At 53.3% G+C, this 16,153-nt stretch overlaps 1 protein-coding gene across 14 annotated transcripts in view; it reads right to left on the reverse strand.

Annotated features, from left to right (window-relative positions):
- The window catches only part of DYSF (dysferlin), a 175,226-nt gene that overhangs the window by 124,560 nt on the left and 34,513 nt on the right, over window positions 1-16,153 (reverse strand). For 8 of the 14 annotated variants that reach the window (XM_040994027.1, XM_040994023.1, XM_040994025.1 and 5 more), the window contains exons 4-9: window positions 9,622-9,727; window positions 4,112-4,226; window positions 2,395-2,606; window positions 1,290-1,418; window positions 923-985; window positions 301-351 (exon numbers count right to left, since the gene is read on the reverse strand). In XM_040994027.1, the coding sequence (XP_040849961.1) occupies window positions 301-351; window positions 923-985; window positions 1,290-1,418; window positions 2,395-2,606; window positions 4,112-4,226; window positions 9,622-9,727 (676 nt within the window). Of the gene's footprint in view, window positions 1-300; window positions 352-922; window positions 986-1,289; window positions 1,419-2,394; window positions 2,607-2,981; window positions 3,075-4,111; window positions 4,227-9,621; window positions 9,728-16,153 lie in introns of all 14 variants that reach the window. The other 6 variants (XM_040994020.1, XM_040994014.1, XM_040994016.1 and 3 more) reach the window with 1 other exon arrangement.

A 16,153-nucleotide genomic window follows, 5' to 3' on the forward strand; every position in this document is an offset into this window, starting at 1 on the left:
ATTGGGAGGCGAGCTGCCTTAAAGGCCCCGTGCACCAAGGGGCACCTCTGTGTCCTTGCACCCCTTAGGGCACTGCCTGAGACCGCCCCAACAGCCTGCACCCCTCTCCCTTTTCCACTCCCATGAGCACAGCCTCTCTGGGCTGGTGGGGAGGCTGTGTGCCGTTTCTGCAACTGAGCTTGCCCGGTCCGGACAAGACCCAGGCTGTCCTGAGCGCCGCCTTCCTGCTACCAACCCCTGAGCGGAGGCCAACGGGAACAGGTGAGCACTGACCACACCTCAGCAGAGAAGGGAACTCACCCGGAACTCCCCGATGAGTGCATCGGTCCTGAGGGAACGCGAGTCCACCACCTGCATGGAAAAGTCATTTACAACCCAAGAGAAGCCAGGACAGTGTCCAACCCAGTCACTGCCGACCTGTAATGCCTCCTCCCAGGATTTTCTAAGATAAGTGTAACCTTCCCATGAACCTCAGTTCAGCCCCACTGGACCAGGCACACAGCCACACAATCCCCATGGGGCATGGGCAGGCCTAGAATCCATTCATTCCAGCTCCAGAGTCCACACAGTAACCACTAGACTACACTGCCTTTCACATCCCAAGGCCCACAAAGAAAGAAAACCCTTGGCCAGAGACACGCATCACACAAGCAAATGATAAAACAAGATGAAACCCATAATGGCCACTGTACCAAGAGGTTTTAGGACCCTGACCTGAAGCCCCTGGGGACAATGAGCCAGCAGAGGTCTCAGAGGGGAGCCAGGACCCACAGAGCCTACTGTGGCTGGCTCGACACCTGCCAGGTGCCATACACCTGCCCACACTGACCTGCACGCTGGTAGACATGCACAGGAAGTCACACACGTGCACATGTGCACATGGACACGTATGTGCTTCCACACAGCCTGCAGCAGGACCTACCGTGACAAAGATGGGCTCGTTGAACAGCTCCGCGGGAGAGTCGAACAGATTGAAGAAAAGAGTCTGTGGACCCAGAGCCAAGGGAGACGCTCCAGTCAGCATTTGCTCAGCTCACTGGTTAGAGAGAGCCAGGGCCCCCCAGCACCCAAGTCCTCCAGGACTGGTCACCCCAGGGCCAGGTGCCTGGCATGCCCTCATTATTAGACAGCAGAGATGTGGAGCAGCAGAGGCCCAGTGCTGGAGCCTGAGGTAGCTGACCCAGGACCAGGAACATGTTGCACCCCACCATACATGTCCTGTGTAAACACTCAAAGCCCCAGGCTGGAGTGCCCACCCACTTCTAAGCCCAGTGCCCAGCGTTTCCCACCTCGTTGAAGAGTGGACTGTTCCCCTTGTGGATCCGTGTCCGCTTGGTCTGCCCAGCAGCTGTGACCTTGACCACAGGCTTGATGTTCACCCCCGGCAGCTGGCGCCCTTCAATCACCTGTACCCTGATCTGAAAGCCAAGAGCTGCATGAGCTGAAAGAAGGTATAAGGACTGGATGGGCGGGAGGGAAGGGAACTGGCTGGGGTACCGCCTGCTCCACTTCCCATCCAGCCTCCTGCTAAGGCAAAGTCTGGGAAGCACAGGTGATGGTTCAGGCAGCTGGATCTCTGCCAGTCACATGGGGGACCTGAATGGAGCGCCAGGCTTCTGGCTTCCGCCAGGCCCAGACATGGCTGCTACAAGCATTTGGGTGCGGGGGAGGGGGGTGGGTAACCAGCAGATGGAAGATCTGTCTGTCTCTGTCCCTCTGACTTTCAAATAAATAAAAGGAAATACATTTTAAAATTTATTTTCTTTTTTGAAGGGCAGAGGTATACAGAGAGAAGAAAAGACAAAGAGATCTTCCGTCCCCTGGTTCACTCCCCAAATGGCTACAATGGCCAGAGCAGGGCTGGTCCAAAGCCAAGAGCCCAAGAACCTCCTCTGGGTCTCCCACATGGGTGCAAGAACCTGAAGACCTGAGCCATCCTCTGCTGCTTTCCCAGGCCATAAGCAAGGAGCTGGATTTGAAATGGAGCAGCCAGGAATCAAATCAATGCCCACACAGAATGATGGCACCACAGGCAGAAGTCCAGCCGACTATACCACAGCACCAACCTGAAGAAATTTTTTTTTAATTGTAGATCCTGACATTGCAGGTCTGTGTGGGGCCAGAAATTTGACATTGCTCCCCTAGCCCCAGGGACCCGACCACACTGGTGTGGCCAGCAAGAGACGTACACATGGAGACGCAGAGCCTCTGCTGGGACCTGAGTGCTTTCCCGTTTCCTTTTTGGGGACTGGGCAGAGGTCGGGCTGGATGCGGGCTACACCTTTCAGGCAGAGCAGGCAAACCTCCAATTCCCGGTCAGGGCTACCAGGGTCCCCCCACCTTGCAGGACCATTGGGGTCTGGGGCACATTTTCCCCCATGGTGGGCAGATCACCTGGAAGTCCTGCGGTTTGTCCAACTGCAGCTTTCTGGGTGCAGGTGTGCTCCTGGCTCTCTTACTCCCAGGATGATAGTGGGGAGGATGAGATGGTGGCTTCTTTGGGGTGGAGGGAGCCCCCGGACCTGGCACACCACTGGTATCTAGGAATGGCTCTGCCTCATCCCCTGTGAGTCCCTGGTCCTCCGGTTCCTCCTCTCCTCCTGTATCTGGAAGGACAAGACCCTAGTGAGTGCTGGGGGGCTGGAAGGGGACCAGCCCTGCCAGTAGGGATGCAGCAACCCAGTGGCCTGGGCTCCCCAAGGCTTGGGCCCCACTTGCCTTGTCCCCACCCTTCCCTACTTAGAGCTGGGATGGATGAGGCAGAGCGAGGAGGAGCTTACAGATGGTGAATCTCAATGGCAGTCAGGCCAGTTAGTGAACAGGAAGATGAGAGAATGGCCCCAGCCCACCCTGGTCCCCGCATCCTGCAGGATGAGCCCTCTGGCCTCCTTGTCCTACTCCAGTGAGTGGGTGATTACAGCAAGGAAGACAGTTATAGGTGGCAAGAGGCGGGGTGAGGACCTCCCTGGCCCGTGTCTCACCCGTGGGGGGCAGCCACTTCTTTCCAGAGTATCTCGTGTCCACCGTGCTGTCACTGAGCAGGGACCAAGTCTCGGCCCGGCTCTGTCCCCCACCTGGCATGTGGTTAGGGCACAGCCCCAGGAGGGATGGGAAGAACAGCAGTGAGAGTGCCAGCCAGGGGATGCTGAACCCATCCCTGCTCCTGCCACCTGGGGCAGCTGGGAGCCGGGCTCAGACAGGGCTGCCAGATCTCGCCACCTTCCAGGCAGACGGGGAGACCCCACTCTGATTGGACCTCTGTGTGTTCTCAGAGCATCTGGGGGCGCTCTGCCCTCCTCACCCTCAGACCCAGAGATCAGCGCCTTCTGCCTCCCCAAGGCGACTCCAGCTCTGGTGCAGCCTGGGGCCAGGCAGGTTCCCAGGGTTCAGAGCTGTCTCCCATCTCCCAGCTAGGACAGTGCTGAGCCCCAAGACGGTCCTCTCCACCTCTGTGGCCATCGAGCCCTAGACGGCGCTAGGGCCCCAGGACTTGCTCTGGGCTTGTGTGTGGCCACCTTGATCGTGCAGAAAGCTCCCAGATCTCTCCCATCTGTGTGGCATCCTGTGTCCCTCCCCAGATGCCACCATTGGCAAGCCAACCACCTCTGAATGGGTCCTTGTTAGGCAAGGCCTGGCAGAGGTGAAGGAAAAGAGCTGAGGCACACACAGGACTCAGCTAACCAATCTGCCCACTTCACAGGTAATGTGGGTTATCCATCAGCCCAGAGAGGGAGAGTGACTGGCCCAAAGTCACATAGCTGTTCCTCTTTGTCAGCTAAGACAGGAACTCCACCCTCTAACTTCAACCCGGCGCTTTCTCTCACTCAGAAAGCCTCTCTCTTTTTTTTACCCAGGCCAGCATTGAGGTCTTGCTGGGAGCTAGGGCTAGGAAACAATGGGCTCTAGGATGAGGGCTTTGCTGTGGCCTGGGGTAGACCCTGTACTGCACACCCATCTGGGAGCTGGGCAATGCACAGTGCCACCCACCCCTATCCCCAAGCACTGCCCCTTCCCCAGGCAGCTGGGTGGGGGATCCTCACTATCCCCCGGGACCCTTAAGAGAGAGGCAGCACCCTATCCCTGGCTGCCTGGCCAGCAGTGGGCCCCTCACCAGCCAGTGCATCCGAATCCAGCAGGGTTGGAGAGGGCTCCAGAGGCGTGGTGGGTGGGAACAGGGGTACTGCTCCAGGGAGCGGCGTGTAGGACACCTGCAGGACCAGTGAGGCCTGGAAGAGACAGAAGAAGGTGGCAGATCAGTACTCAGGCTCTTAAGCACCACCTGCATCCTCCTGTCCCTAAGGAATGTGGCTCTGCAGAGGTCTGGAGGAGGCTGTGGCAAGGCCACCCTCAGGGACCCCTGCACACAGGCAGCTGGCTACGAGCATCTGGGCTCAGGCCCCACCACACAGGAGCCACACAACCTTGGGCAAGCTCTGAAACCTCCCAGGACCCTAGCATCCTCACCTGTGAAACGGGAATGGTAATAGCAAAAAAAAAAAAAAATCAATTGAAGGAGCTTGCAGTAGCAACGAAGCAAGGACCCAGCCTCTCCTGCAGGATCCCTCAACTCTCAGCCTCAGCCCAACTCCGGGACAAAGTCCCTTGGCCGTGCTGTTCAACCTTCCTCTGCCGCTCTGCACAGGGCTTTGCCGCAGTCTGCTCTGCCAGGTCTGTAGGCAGTACTGGGAAGGTCTCAGGCACCTCTCACCTTGCCCAGCTCCATCGTCAGCCAAGGGGACAGGGTGAGGTCAACCCATTCATTGGGCTCCCTCCCCACCCACACCCTGAGACCTACTGCACCCCAGGAAGAAGTCCGATTCCTGCAGGCCAACAGCTTTTTTTTTTTCTTTTTTAAACTAAACTGATACACACTTAAGAAATTTTGCAAAATCCAAAAACCTTACAGAAGGAATATAACTCAAGATAAAGCCAGCAGCGCAGAACCCCCTCAGTCTTCAAGGAAACAGCGGATGGCTGTGGCTTCATGTTGCACGGCATGCATTCCCCAGGCCTCAGCAGCCAAATCAGTGGAACACCTTCCACTCCAACAGAGCACAGCCCGTGGCGCTCCTCAGCTGGACTGGAGACGTCCCGAGACCCCGGCAGTCAACCTGGTCTCTGCACTCGAAGGCCCTGAAGACCTCCAAAGTGTCCATCTCTCGGATTCAAGCCCTCCTGACAATCCTGCAGGGGGACAGAGACGGCAAAGCCAGGGCTGGAAACCCGAATTTCAGAGCTCGCCACAAGCGGCCTTGCAGGGTTCCCAGCCACCGCCAGGTGTCGCCACTTGCACAGCGAGGGCCTGCGCGCTGTCAGTTCCTGCAGCCAGACAGGAAATGAAAGGGGAGTGGATGGGAACAGTGGGTAGGGGGTCCAATGAATGCCAGCCCATCACAGCCAGTTTTCCAGGGGACAGTGAAGCCATGAAACGATTCCCAATCATGCCACTGAGGGCAGCAAGGTCATTCTCAGCAACCATATTCCAGGGAAACATCAGACAAACCCAAGCTGAGGGCCACGCTACTCAAGAACTGGCCTGAACTTCCAAAATTGCCAAGGCCACAAGATTTAAAAAGCCAAAGAAAGACTGGAAGCTAGCCCAGATGCAAAGACGCTCAAGAGCCGCAACAGCTCTCTGGGGCCTTTCGTCCTTAGGAAGCCGGGAGTGCCAGGCCGCGGCTGAGGGAGAACCGTGTCTGGGTCCGCGTCCTCATCTGAAAGCTACAGTTATGTGAGAGGATGTCCTTTCTCACAGAAACACATCTAATGGTCAAGGTAACAGCCAGGGTCTGGCTGGGCAACTGAGTCCCACCTGGCATAGGACCCGATACTCTTCATCTTACTCTTGGCAAATTTTCTCTGAATCTTAAGTGATTCCAAAACAGAAGTTTTAAAAATCCCAGAAATCTTGGGCCTGGCGCGGTGGTGCAAGTGGTTAAGGTCCTCACCTTGCACGCCCGGGATCCCATATGGGTGCAGGTTCTAATCCCGGCAGCCCCGCTTCCCTTCCAGCTCCCTGCCTGTGGCCCGGGAAAGCAATCGAGGACGGCCCAAGGCTTTGGGACCCTGCACCCGCGTGGGAGACCCGGAAGAGGCTCCTGGCTTCGGATCTGCATAGCATCGGCCGTTGCGCTCACTTGGGGAGTGAATCATTGGATGGAAGATCTTTCTCTCTGTCTCTCCTCTCTGTATATCCTCCTTTCCAATAAAAAATAATAAAAATAAATCTTTTAAAAAAAAATCCCAGAAATCTGCTTCTGCTCTAGCCACCCTGCCTCCTGGAGACAAGTCCCAACCCAGCATCCAGGAGCAGGATGTGGTTAGCACCCGTTGTACCACCTGCAGGCCCAGTGTAAAAAGGAAAGCAGAATCTCTTATTCAAACATGATGAAGAATTTCAAGACAGCCACAGCAGGGAATAAAACCAAGCATGGTGGCCGCCTGTGAGCCCGGTCCTATGGGAGTGTTTGTTTTGCTTGGCCTGAGTCAGGCTAGCATCTGAGAGTACAGCCCCGGAAGCCCTGCCTGACACATCTGGCCTGACCCAGCCACGCACGAATCCTTCACATGTACACGTCAGGCACCTGTTAGGGGGCAAATATGGGGATGCCTCCAGGAACAAAATAAAGGCTCCTGTCCCCATGAAGCTACTGTCTTGGCAGAAGAGACTAAAAAGTAGGCAATTGAAAAAATAAAATATGGGGGTCAGCACTGTGGCACAGCACTGTGATGTCAGCATCCCATGAGTACTGGTTCAAGGCCCAGCTGTTCCACTTCCCATCCAGCTCCTTGCTAATGCACCTGAGAAGGCAGCAGCAGACGGCCCAAGTGCTTGGGCACAGCTACCTATGAGGGAAACCCAGATGGAGTTCCAAGTTCTTGGCTTGGGCTTGGCCCAGCCCAGGCCGTTGAGGTCACTGGGGAGTGAACCTGCAGAAGGAATATCTCTTTTCCTCTGTCTCTCCCTCTCTCTGCAACTCTGCCTTCCAAATAAGTAAATAAATATTTGATCAATGAAATGTGCAAATACATAAATACATAAATTACAGAGCAGGCTAGGAAAAAAGGTGGAAATAAACAGGGCAAGATATTGGAGTGTGGGCGCAATGAAGCTCCACTAGGCAGGGCCACACCCTGGTTGCTCGGGGACCCTAACACTGCAACCAGGCCCCCCCTTGAAAAGCTGCGCTTCTTTTCCTAGAGGCTCACCCTGCCTGTCCTCTCCCTGTCCCTAGCTCCTGATAGAGGTGGCCCTGGGCAGTGCAAACCATCCAGGCAGCCCTTCCTGGGGTTCCCTCAGCACCAGGTGCTCCACACCCGCTCCTGGAGAGCGGGTGCACTGCCACCCACTGAGCCACAGCACATGGCTCTACCTACAAGGAATCTCGAGCTGGGGAACCTAGAACGGAGCTCACCACCAGGGGGCAGGTTCCCAGAGCATTGGCAATGGAGCTGGTTCTTGCCAGAGGCTTCTAGCCCCATCCAGGACTTCCAGGGGTACAAGGGCTTATCTGCAGCTCCCACCCAGGGTCAGGACTTTCCACCTTTACCATGATGTTGAAACCCAGCCCCAGTCCCCTTCTACTGACAGCTGAGGTCTCCCACCTCCAGCATAGATGTGCATTTCCTGTATATTTCCTGTATATTTCCCAGACCACATGTGCTGGGCCTTGAGCCCCCAGGGGACCTCCCCCATCAAGGACGCCATCCAGTAGCCCACTTCCCCCATGCCCAGCCATTGTATCGAGGCAGGCTATCCTACTGCAAGGTCACTGTCAATCAGATGTCCACCCCAGACCGTGCAGCCTCTGCTGGGCATATCTAGCATCTCGGGGTCCCCAGTTAACAACACCCACAGATGTCTGGGGGCTGCTGCCTGCCCTCCACAGTAGAGGAGCAGAGAAACTCAGGAAACAAAAACAAAAGCAGAGCCTCCCAGTCCCAACCCTCCCACACACTCAGGGGTCCTCTGGCCTCCCGTGGACCTTGTAGGGGGAGAACTGCATCCGTGAGCTCCCCAAGGCCAAACCCTTCTCTCCAACACATGCTCGGGCTGGACGGCGAAGCCTGGTGTGCCTGGGCCTTCCTCTCCTTCCCTCAGGCCCCTCAGAGGCTGTTGCTGGAAGGTGAGCCCTGAGCAGGTGCAGCGATGACTACAGATGCTTATGTTGCTGGCAGAAGCTCTGGGACTCATCGGTGTTGCCCTGGGTCACCACCAGGCTCTGTTCTCAGTGGCTAGGGACATTGGGACACAGGGCACCACCAAGTGGGCCGCCCCCCTCCCTGAGATGCCATGGGAAAGCACCACTGGATCCCCTGACCCATAGTACCTCCCTCGCCAGCTGCTGGCAGAAGGGAGGGATTCTCCCAGGGAGCAACATGGCCAGCCTGGGCCTCAGTGGCCTGGGAAGCAAACTAAATTGGGAGTGCAGAGGACCAGGAATTCCTTCTAGCCCCTTCCACCCCGGGCGTCCAGGAGCTGTGCCTTGGGGCACGCGACTGCAGCCTACCCCTTTCTCCAAGCCTCAAGTGTTCTGAGTGGTTCCAATGGGCTCGGCCCAGACTGTCACTTCCTCAGTCACCCAGCCAGACCACCAAAGACCCCAGTCTCTCTCACACACACATGCCTTCACCCTACACACACGCTCACACACACATCTACGCCACACACACACACACACACACACACACACACACACACACACACACACAGGACTGTCCAGCTTCATCCTGTTGGAGAGAACTCAGCGCCCAGAGGCCCCAGGTCTTCCCAGCAGGAAGTACTTCCAGACCAATGGTTCCCGGGGCATCCTGGGAGGTGGGGCTGACCCAGAGGGAAGGTCAGAAATTTTAGTGACCAGGAAGAAAGAGCCCTGTGGAATATATTTAGCTCACTAAAAATAACAGGAGCCACAGATGAGGCCGGGAATTGTCTGCTTGACCCAGAGAAGCTCTGGGTAACTCAGGGGTAGAGCAGGCTAGGCAACGGAGGAAATAGAAGAGGGTCTGGCAGGTCCCCAGACAGGGGAGTGGGATGTCTGTTCCCCTTCCCTTGTAATCTGTGACCCAAGTGATTCAGAGAGTCCAAATCTGGAGAATGAGCCTGGGCAGTGAGAAGGGGCATCTGCCAGGGTGACTGGGCAAGCCACAGACAAGACTGCCCACATGGTTGGGTAAGGCCTAGGGCAGAAGTGAGGCAAGGCTGGCCTGAGCCCTGTAGATGGACCAGGGCTTCCTTTATGCTCCTCCCACCTCTCCCATCCCAGTGTCCTTCTGGGTACTCCAAGCTCTGGCAAAGGAAGGACAGGCCTGACCCTTGAGAGCTGGACTCTGACACAGCTCTGCAGTCAAAAAGGCAAGGCCCTGGGAGGGGGCCACCAGGCCAAGGCCGAGTACTTGGGCTGCTGTGACCATGTGGGAGACCTGGATGAAGTTCTGGGTGCCTGGTTTCAGCTTAGCCCAGCTCTGACCATTGTGGCCATCTGGGGAACAAATTAGCAGATGGACGATCTTCTGCTCTGTCTATAACTCTGCTTTTCAAAATAAACAACTGGTTCTTAAGTAAATAAATAAAAGGGTTCAGGGCAGAAACACTCAGGGCAGGGGCCCATGGGCACTTACCCCCGTGGACTGCTGCTTGGTGTCCAGGAGTGGGGCATTGAAGCTGGCTGACAGGCTGGGTGTGGCGAGGACCTCCCTGAGTGGGATCTTGGCCTCCCCCAGGAACCTGAGAAGAGATGGGAGTCCAATGGAGAAGCTTACCTGATGCAGCCTGGCTCTCCCCACATTAGACCCTTTAGCTGCCTAGACCACAGCCTCCTGAACCCCTCCCGGAGCCCTGCACCCCTACTGCCAGTCCCTGCCAGGCCCCTGGGGAGGAGACAACCTCCTCTTTCCAAGGTTGGCCTTGATAATCCTTCTGCTCCTCCCTGCAGCCCAGACACTCCTCCCTCGTCAGCGGCCAGGGCTGTCTTGCCGTCAGCCCTCACAGTCCTCAGATGAGCATCTGTGCAAGCCCACCTCACCAGTGCTGTTTCTGGTCTGCAGCAGCCCCACTCCCGACCCAGCGTGTGTCTGCATGGCTGCCTGCATTGGTCTCCCAGGCCCCAATGGACAATGATCATGAAAGAAACACACAGAAGCCATCCTGTCTTCAGGGTCAAGGAGGAAGGACACCAGGTCATGGGAGACATGGGTGGCCTGAGTGGACTCTCAGCAAAGAGAAGGTCCCCAGCGTGAGAGGAGAGGGTAATGAGGAGAAAGCATTGCTCCTAGGAGTCGCAATGGGTGTGCCATGCCTTCTGCAGGAGCAGCGGCTGGAGAGTGGCCTGTCTCCACCAGAACCTGTCATGCCTGGACTCGGCATCTGATTCCTGCCTGCTCCCAGGTTATTAGCCCATCCCACCCATCACTGTGAAGACACAAGTCCTTGATCAGCCAATTAAAAGCTGCAGGTGCACTCATCCTGTCCATTTCCAACTGCTTTTCCAAGATAAATAGTGCATCATCTAATATTCCTTGACATTACTTTTTCTGAATATGGGATCTTCATGATCCTATAAAGTAAAGCTACATTTTGACCCAATTAGCTAATTTTTAAGACTACTTACAATGACATACTATTGCCCATCCAATAGAATGATTCTGATAAACACACACATGCGAAACAGAAAGCCAACAGTGTTGGCCAGGATATAATGGAGCAGGAAGTGTACGCAGGTGAATCGAAGGGGAAAGGGTGCAGTTGCTGTGGAAGAGAGTGTGGCAGGCCCTCAAAATGTTCAGTGGGTAGTTGCCATGCCATCTCTCAGCCCACTCTGGAATGAGCCACAAAGAACTGAAATCCAGATCTGGAGCGGACGTGGACACACCCACATGCTTAACAGCATTACTCACAGCAGCCCTGAATCCGAGGACCTGAAGTGTCCACAGGTGAGTGAATGACCACACAAAATGTCCTAAATACAGACGATGGAAGGAAATTTGGACACACGCTACACTATGGATAAACCTCAAGGAGCCATGCTGAGTGCAACACAGCAGCAACAAAAAGGGAAACACTGTTTGATTTCACAAATGTAAGGTATGAGAACGGTCAAACTCATAGACAGGAAGTGGAATGTGGGTACCAGGAGCTGGGCAGGGGGTAGAATGGGATACAATTGTTCAATGGGGACAGACATTGAGTCAGGCAAGAAAAGAGGTTTGGTGGTGACTGGTTGTAATGGTTGCACAACACTGACTGTGCCTAATGCTATTGAGCTGAATGAGGGATCTTCAGAAATTCATAGCAAATGCAGATTATGAAAAAAATCATGCATGAACTTCAAAATCTTTTGCCCAAAAGCAAACTCCTCACTCCACGTTTCCATGAATTTTTAAAGTACTGCTGGCAAACAACACCCCAAACTAGTTGGAGGCTTGCCTAGAATCCCTAAATTGGATCTGCTCACATGGCATGCAAAAAAGCCCATCACCAACACTGGAGCGGTGCAAGATAGCAGCTGTTTATGGCAAAGCACAGAGCAAAGGGCTGGGCAGAGCTGTTGCTTCATTCCTGGACCCTCCCAAGGAGTTAGAGGTGAAGATTCTGAAATTGGGGCTGAGAGGTGTATGATTAGTTCATGTCCAAACTCCTGGTTGGTCAGTGGAGCTCGTGACCTTCCTTTGATTGGTCAGTGATGCCTTGCTCTGTAGACGGTTTATGCTGGTCAGGTGGACTCCAGTTGGTCCATGGGTTATGCGAAGGTGGTGGCAGTTATAATTGGCTAGAGCTTGGAATTCCCCTGCACAGATCACCCCAGGACAACACTGGCCATCAAGGTCCTTATCTATTGGAGAAGCAAATGACTGGTGATTAGAACCTTGTAAGACCAGTTGGATCGCTCCTTTAAGTCACTGAATTCATTTTGATAAAGTACAGACAAGGACACCTTGGGCTAGGTGTCACTTTTACATTATGGAGGTTTGGGTACAGCACATTTAAAGTGTTTAAAATGAGTGGTGCATTGGCACAACAGGTAAAAGATCATCTGGATACCCACATGGCACACTGCAGTGACCGAGTTTACCTCCCAACTCTTCTCATTCTGTCACTGCAGGTGATGCCCCAACTTATCGTGTCCCTGCCACCCACATGGGAGACCCAAACTGAGTTGCAACCTCCTGGCTTCAGTCTGATCCATCCCTGGCAGTTTTGGGCACTTGGGAAATGAACCAGCAATTGGGAGATCTCTCCATATCTGTCTCTATCCCTCTCTCTCTCCCTGTCTGTAATTTTTAAATAAATGACAGATAAATTAAAAACAAATAAATACCCAATAACTTCAGAATATACATTCATTAAAAAAAGAATGGCTAAGATGTTAGATTTTGTTACAAAACAGCTAAGAAGGTGGATTTTGTTATGTATGTTTCCAAATATACAAACTGGCTGCTTATTTAAGCTCAACAAGGAAATCTCAACATGGAAATTCGCTATTTCCACCCCTTTTGGACCAGCAGCCTGTCACCTCACAGGGTCCCCTAGAAACACAATGATGAAAGTGGGACATGCCCCAGATTAATTTTGCCAATACATCTTGAAAGGCAGGCCTACAAGGAGGGGGGTTCAGTATTATTTAATCCAGGGATCTACATAGCTCTTGTGTTCTAACTCATGAGCTAGTTTGTATCAGATTCCTTTGAAGATGAAGGGTCTTTGAATGATGGATTACTGAGGGCTCCTGAAGTCCTCTATGCCAGGGACAACTATTGGGGAGGCCTCTGCTACCAGTGTGTAGACTTTGGTGTCCTGAGCAAGATCAAAAAGCCTAGCCCAGAACCAGCAATGTGGGGTAGCTCATAAAGCTTCCTCCTACGGTGCCCACATCCCAAAGGGACACCAGATCTAGTCCCAGCTGTTCCATTCCTTTCTTTTTTTTTTTTTTAATTTTTATTGCAAAGTCAGACCTACAGAGAGAGGAGGAGATACAGAGAGGAAGATCTTCCGTCCAATAATTCACTCCCCAAGTGACCGCAACAGTCGGTGCTGCACCAATCCAAAGCCAGAAGCCAGGAACCTCCACACGGTTGCAGGATCCCAATGCCTTGGACTGTCCTTGACTGTTTTCCCAGGCCATAAGCAGGGAGCTGGATGGGAAACAGGATCAGAACCAGCGCCCATATGGGATCCTGGCACATTCAAGGTGAGGACTTTAGTCGCTAGGCCATGGTGCCGGGCCTGACTGTTCCATTTCTGATCCAGCTCCCTGCTTATGACCTGGGAAAGCAGCAGAGGATGGCTCAAGTCCTTGGGCCCCTGCAACCACATGGGAGACCTGGAGGAAATTGTTGGATCCTGGTTTCTCAGTAGTTTAGCTCCAGCTATTTGGGGAGTAAACTAGTGGGTAGAAAATTCACTCTCTCTCTCTTTCTCTGTTTTCTCTCTAACTCTGACTTTCAATAATAAATAAATGGCTAACGCTTGAACAAAAAAAATAATATAAAAGACAAGCACGTAGGTATAGATGACCCTGGAGTCCATAGGTACAAGTGTTGCCTCATTTCCCAGCGCATAGCAGAGCAACTTGATATCAGGCAGGTGAGTGGCCACCTAGCCCTAATCCAGAGACTTCGGGTTCGCTGTTCAATAGCGCTGCAGCATGAAACCTTCAAACACTAGAGGTGGGTAGTGTGGACGGAGCAGGCAGACAGCAGGGCTGCCAGAATTGGCTAGAGTTCCAGCGGGATGAGCACAGCACTGGCCAGGGCACGGCTCACAGAGCAAAGCCAGGCCTCCTGAGTGAGGAGCCATGAGCGACACAGCCTCTCCAGCTTGAGGCTGGGAGAATTCCCAGAAGTGGGGTGTGAAACAATGGAAGGAAATGTGGAAAGCCATGCCGGGCCCCACCCCTGCTAGCTGGGGCACCTTCAGGCTGCACTAGCCAGTAGCGGCTGCCAGCTGCGATCTTTGCTATTTCCTTCCTGAAAATCTCTCATTCTTGCCCTCACCAGAGGCCTGAAGGGAAGCAGAGGCACAGAACCAATCAGCCTTCCAGAACCATCCCCAACCCCCCTACCATGCCTCATCTGGCAGGATCCCAGGCCAAGGCTGACATTCCCCCATTCTAACCACCCAACACAAGGAAGCAATAGTCCAGGACAGTCCCTAATTCCCAGAGCCTGCGGGCACCATTCCAACTAGTCCTGCTAAGACTGCCTGCAGGGAAATCAAGAAAGCCTCCAGGCCATGTTTTCCCCTCTGCCTTCTGAGTGGCCCTGGGGCTTTCCCACGTGTCCCTCTTCTTGGGAACTGCGATAAATGCTGTTTCCATGAAGGTGTTCTCCTGATCTGTTGGCCTCACCACACCTGGATCATCTGAAGAACCCAACGTGCTAGTTCTTTGTTGGGAAGATCAAAAGTGACTGATGATTCTGAAGATCCTTTTGAAGTAAACTTTGTGCAGCGATTTAAAACACCCACCTGGGGTGCCCAAGCCCTGTACCAGGGCTGTCATGGCAGCCCTGGCTCCTCTGCTTCCAAACCTGTCTCCTGCTAACGCTCACACTGATAGGCAGCAGGTCATGGCTCACACGGCTGGATCCCTGTCACTCGCGTGAGTTCCTGGCTGCTGGCTTGGGCCAATAAAAAGAAAGTTTTCAATGTAAAAGACCATCATGAATATAACTCAGCCTGACATAAGATGGCGGGGGGGGGGGGGAACGGGGAGGATGGAGAAGAGAGAGAACAGTAAGGCAAATGGAATAAAATGCTGGTGGCAAGTGTCTATGGATGTTGTTTGAGCTATTTTTGAAATCTTCCTATACGTTTGAGCTCATTTTGTAAATATCACCATGGGCCAGGGTCTCATTCTTTTTGAAGCTAGGAAAACCAAGTGTGGATTCAAACTCTCCTCACGAGGCGACTTCAGTTTAGCTGCATCCACCCCTCCCCTGGTTAGAGTCCCCAGGTCAGGAAATGAGGAACGGAGGTGAGCCCCTGGACCTCTGCTTCATGTGCAGGCCTGGCAGTGAGGGCCACCAGGACATTCCATACTCCTGAGCCCGTCTGGCCTCTGGCAGCCTTCCTGCTGGGATCTGATTCCCCAGGGACTGCTGGGGATGGGCGGGAAGGGGATAAGGTACTCCAAATAGTTTTCCACTTCAGTCCCAAGCAAGACAAAAGGAAAATTCCTCCGAAATCCAGGGATGTCCTGGATGGAATCCAGGGTAAAACAGTAATTTAAAAATCCTTGAAACTAAGGCTAGGACACATGTTTTTCCAGCCTGCCGAGAACAATGGGATGGTAAGCTGAAAGGAAGAAGGTGAAGGTGCACACAGGGGCTTAGGCAGTTCCTGAGCTGCCTCCTGGTCCTCCAGCCAGTCACAGGTGCCATGATGGATCCCAAGACCCTGGGAAAGGCGAAGGCAGGCAAGTACCTGTGTGGAGGGGCGAGACCCCTCAGTGTCTCACTTTATAGGGTTGTGGAGATGCTAACAAGAAATCACCGGACCCCAATATTCTAAAGTAAAGGTCACTGTGGATATCTGGAGAATTCCCTTAAAGGTAACCATGTGCATCCTAATGAGTTTGGGAATAAATCCAGGGGTCCTCCCACACTGTTGGATTAAAGCAAGGGGATACAGGGAGCGGTGTTGTGGCACAGCTAATCAAGATTCTGCCTGTAGCACCGTTTGCGTCCCAGATGCCTTGCTTGAAATTCAGCCCCCTGCTAACGCACCTGGGCAAGCAACAGAAGATGCCCAAGTGATTGGGTCTCTGCCACCCACAGAGGAGACCTAAAGAAGCTCCTGGATCCTGTTTTCAACCATTGTAGTAATTTGAGGACTGGACCAGATCTCACTCTATCGTTCTACCTCCCTGTCTCTCTCTCTTTTTCTCTCTCTCTCTCTGTAACTCTGCTTCCAAAAAAATAAAATGCATCTTAAAAATAAATAAAAAATTAACAAAGCAAGGATGCTAAGTGCTTGGTCATCCCGGCTGTAGTTACCAGATAAAATGAAGCCCCAGTGAGGTTTGTATGTCAGATAAACCTTTTAAATAAAACTTTTCAATAAAAATAAATAAATCTCTTTTAAAAATACATCTGACCCTCATTGTCACTGGAAAGTCATTTTCCAGCACAAATTAAGGTAAGCCTGTGAAATGCA

The sequence above is a fragment of the Ochotona curzoniae genome, unplaced genomic scaffold, assembly GCF_017591425.1.
Source record: "Ochotona curzoniae isolate NIBS_2020 unplaced genomic scaffold, NIBS_Ocur_1.0 contig_883, whole genome shotgun sequence".
Lineage (NCBI taxonomy): Eukaryota > Metazoa > Chordata > Mammalia > Lagomorpha > Ochotonidae > Ochotona > Ochotona curzoniae.